Consider the following 2,984-nt stretch of genomic DNA (forward strand, 5'->3'; position numbering starts at 1 on the left):
TCTACACGAAGTGCGGACATTAAATTTCACCCTTTGGTTTTTGACAATGATAAGGACACTAACAAAGTGACTTATTCACCACTCCTGTTTCATATTGTTTCACATGTATTAACCAAACTTGAGGAAATCTGAAGATCATTGTAAATATTGTAAATATTATATATATATTTTTTTCACTTTTCAATATAAAACCCCAACCATAGCTCTGCAGTTTGTTGTGCTTTTTACTGTTTCCCTACCTCCCAGAGAGCCGCAGCCTAGCCTTCTGTTTTCTAGCCCTGTACCTACACCAACTCCACCCCTTTGTCCCTTGCATACACCTTTTAGATATGCTACATATAAGTGGCTTTTTGACAGCCCGGGTTGGTTAATAATATGCCCTAAATTTGAGCCATGGTTAATCATCTCCAAGTATTGTCATTTAAAATAGTTTATTGACCTACTTTAAAGTAACTAATTTGCTCCTTTTGATAAATTGTGAACTGATGTTGTTTTAATGATGTTTTGTCCTTCAAATAGAATGCTACTAGGTTAGGATACATGTATTGTTCAAAATTTTTTATTCCACATTTTCTGCCACACCTACTCAAGTCACGTTTATGCATTATATTTAAACCAAAGACTGTGTAAAGAAGTGGACTAAGGGAGTGTCACGTCACCTGTAGTGTTCAGCTCCAGTCAAATGAAGCTCACAGAGGCCATCAGTTATAGGGTCGAATTTAGAGTTAGTTATTGCATAAAGCAGAGTTCCATATTAGAAATATTAATTTATTAACACACAAAATATGAAATAAACACCACAATATCACATTATATTATACAAATATTTTAAGACCAAAATGATGTGGTGCAGTACAGCAGTTACAGAAAGAGGGCTGACAATAGGGGTGTGCAAAAATACTGAAATATCAATATATCGTATAATTTAATGGGAAGATACAGTATCGATATTGTGGGCTGCTGAGTATTTTTTGGTATATTACACTAAATGATTTTGTTACAGCGTCACAGTTTTCTTGCTTGTTTAGAGGAAGGGAATTTGTTTATGCGACACATTTGACATTTTCACTGTTTTGATGATTAAAATGTGTGTGTTTCATATTAACTTTGCACAAGAAGTGGTTTAACAAAGACTTTTAGTGTCACAGCCATGATTTAGCCTTTATTTTTTATTGAACCGTATCAAATCGATTTGAAATATATTGTACTGTATCGTATTCAATCGTAAGCTCACTGTATTGAGGTATGTATCATATCGTGGATTTGAAGTTTTCCGTGTTGTTCATAGGTAAAGGTATTCTGTTTTAGGTACTTCTCAACTTGTAATTCACAAACTACCATTTAACTGTGTGTAAAACTATGATAAATACTAAAGATAAGCTGTATTTCCACAAAGCAAATGCTACAGTGACAACACAAAATTCTGACCAGAACCACACCTTTTTTTTAATTACAGATTACTTCAAAATCCGTGTATCATTCATGCATTAAAAAAAAAAAACCACAAACAAGAAAACGAAAAAACAACAATTTTCTTTAATATTTGTCTCCAAAACCAAAATTAAAAAACAGATAACGATTAGTTTTTTTCAGTTTTTGATTCTGTGTTTTAATGACTGACCGGGGCTGTGACCGGGGCTGTGACCGGGGCTGACCGGGGCTGTGACCGGGGCTGTGACCGGGGCTGTGACCGGGGCTGTGACCGGGGCTGAGACCGGGGCTGAGACCGGGTTCAGTCCATATGTGGTGCAAAAGTCCGGCATCGCAGTTTAAGTCATGGAAACAGAAAATGTCTGTTTTCCATTTTCTGTTTTTTCCATTATTCATTTAAACACAAAATTGAAAACTGAAAAACAAATAGTTATCTGTATTTTCATTTTGGTTTTGGAGACAAATATTGAAGAAAATTGTTATTTTTTCGTTTTCTTACTGTCCATTTGAACAGTATAGTTAGATGAATGACAATACAAGAAGCAACAAAGTGAGATTTTGTTATACCAATATCTAGTCCATGTTGTTTTTCGAGGGGGGCCACCATAGTCTCTTCTACACATGGGAAACAGTGATTTCTGTCTTTTTTTTTTTTTTTACAGTGATTGAGGCTAACCACCATGTCACCGCCTACATCCCGGAGAGTGCCCTGCTCATCTGTTCTGGGTTCATTTTGGGCGGCATCATCTGGGGCGCAGACAAAGTTCAAACCTTCAGTCTCACCCCCACGGTCTTCTTCTTCTACCTTCTGCCCCAAATCATCCTGGACGCGGGGTACTTCATGCCCAATAAGCTGTTCTTCAGTAACCTGGGAGGCATCCTGATCCACGCCATCATTGGAACATGCTGGAACGCTGCCACTGTGGGTGTGTCGCTCTGGGGATGCCACATGGGAGGGGCCATGGGTGAGAGACTCTTTATGTTTATAGACTGAAGGGTAGAGATACAAGGATCTAATCACTACCATAGACTGACTAATGAGCTTTAAAGGTCATATTCACTGTTTACAAGAGTTGCAAAATCGACTCTTGTGAGCTTTAAGCCATGTTATAATGTTGTTATCTCCTCAAAAACATACCTGGAGTTGTGTTTATTATTAGTCTATCTAAATTTCCAAAGCTCAAAATGCTCTTTTAAAGTTAACAACTATTTTTTACCTTTTGTTCAGTAAACATTGGCAATTCCAGGGATGAAATGATCAGTGTGTGGAGCTTAAAAACACAGCAGAGCACCTCCTGTATTACCACACAACATCACATAGAGGAACAGACTCAGCCTAAATATGCAGGGTTTGTGTGTTAAACATGTGTGAATGAAACAAAACACAACTCCAGGTGTGTTTTTGATGAAGAAACATTATAACATAGCTCAGAAAATAGTGTAATATGGGCCCTTTAAGAGACAATAACATCATAGTAATCGATATATTAACATGACAAGGAAGAAGTTAACGATTTTAAGTTTGTAAACTGTATATTGGTTGTGTTTCTTAG

The 2,984-nt window shown here is 36.9% G+C and overlaps 1 protein-coding gene across 1 annotated transcript in view; it reads left to right on the top strand.

The window, feature by feature from the left end:
• The window catches only part of slc9a3.1 (solute carrier family 9 member A3, tandem duplicate 1), a 38,985-nt gene that overhangs the window by 22,153 nt on the left and 13,848 nt on the right, over nt 1–2,984 (top strand). Inside the window, 1 exon segment of the mRNA XM_020934336.2 lies at nt 2,094–2,396. Within this exon segment, the coding sequence (XP_020789995.2) occupies nt 2,094–2,396 (303 nt within the window).

The sequence above is a fragment of the Boleophthalmus pectinirostris genome, unplaced genomic scaffold (genome assembly GCF_026225935.1).
Source record: "Boleophthalmus pectinirostris isolate CB_2022bp ecotype Guang Dong unplaced genomic scaffold, ASM2622593v1 HiC_scaffold_21, whole genome shotgun sequence".
Classification (NCBI taxonomy): domain Eukaryota; kingdom Metazoa; phylum Chordata; class Actinopteri; order Gobiiformes; family Gobiidae; genus Boleophthalmus; species Boleophthalmus pectinirostris.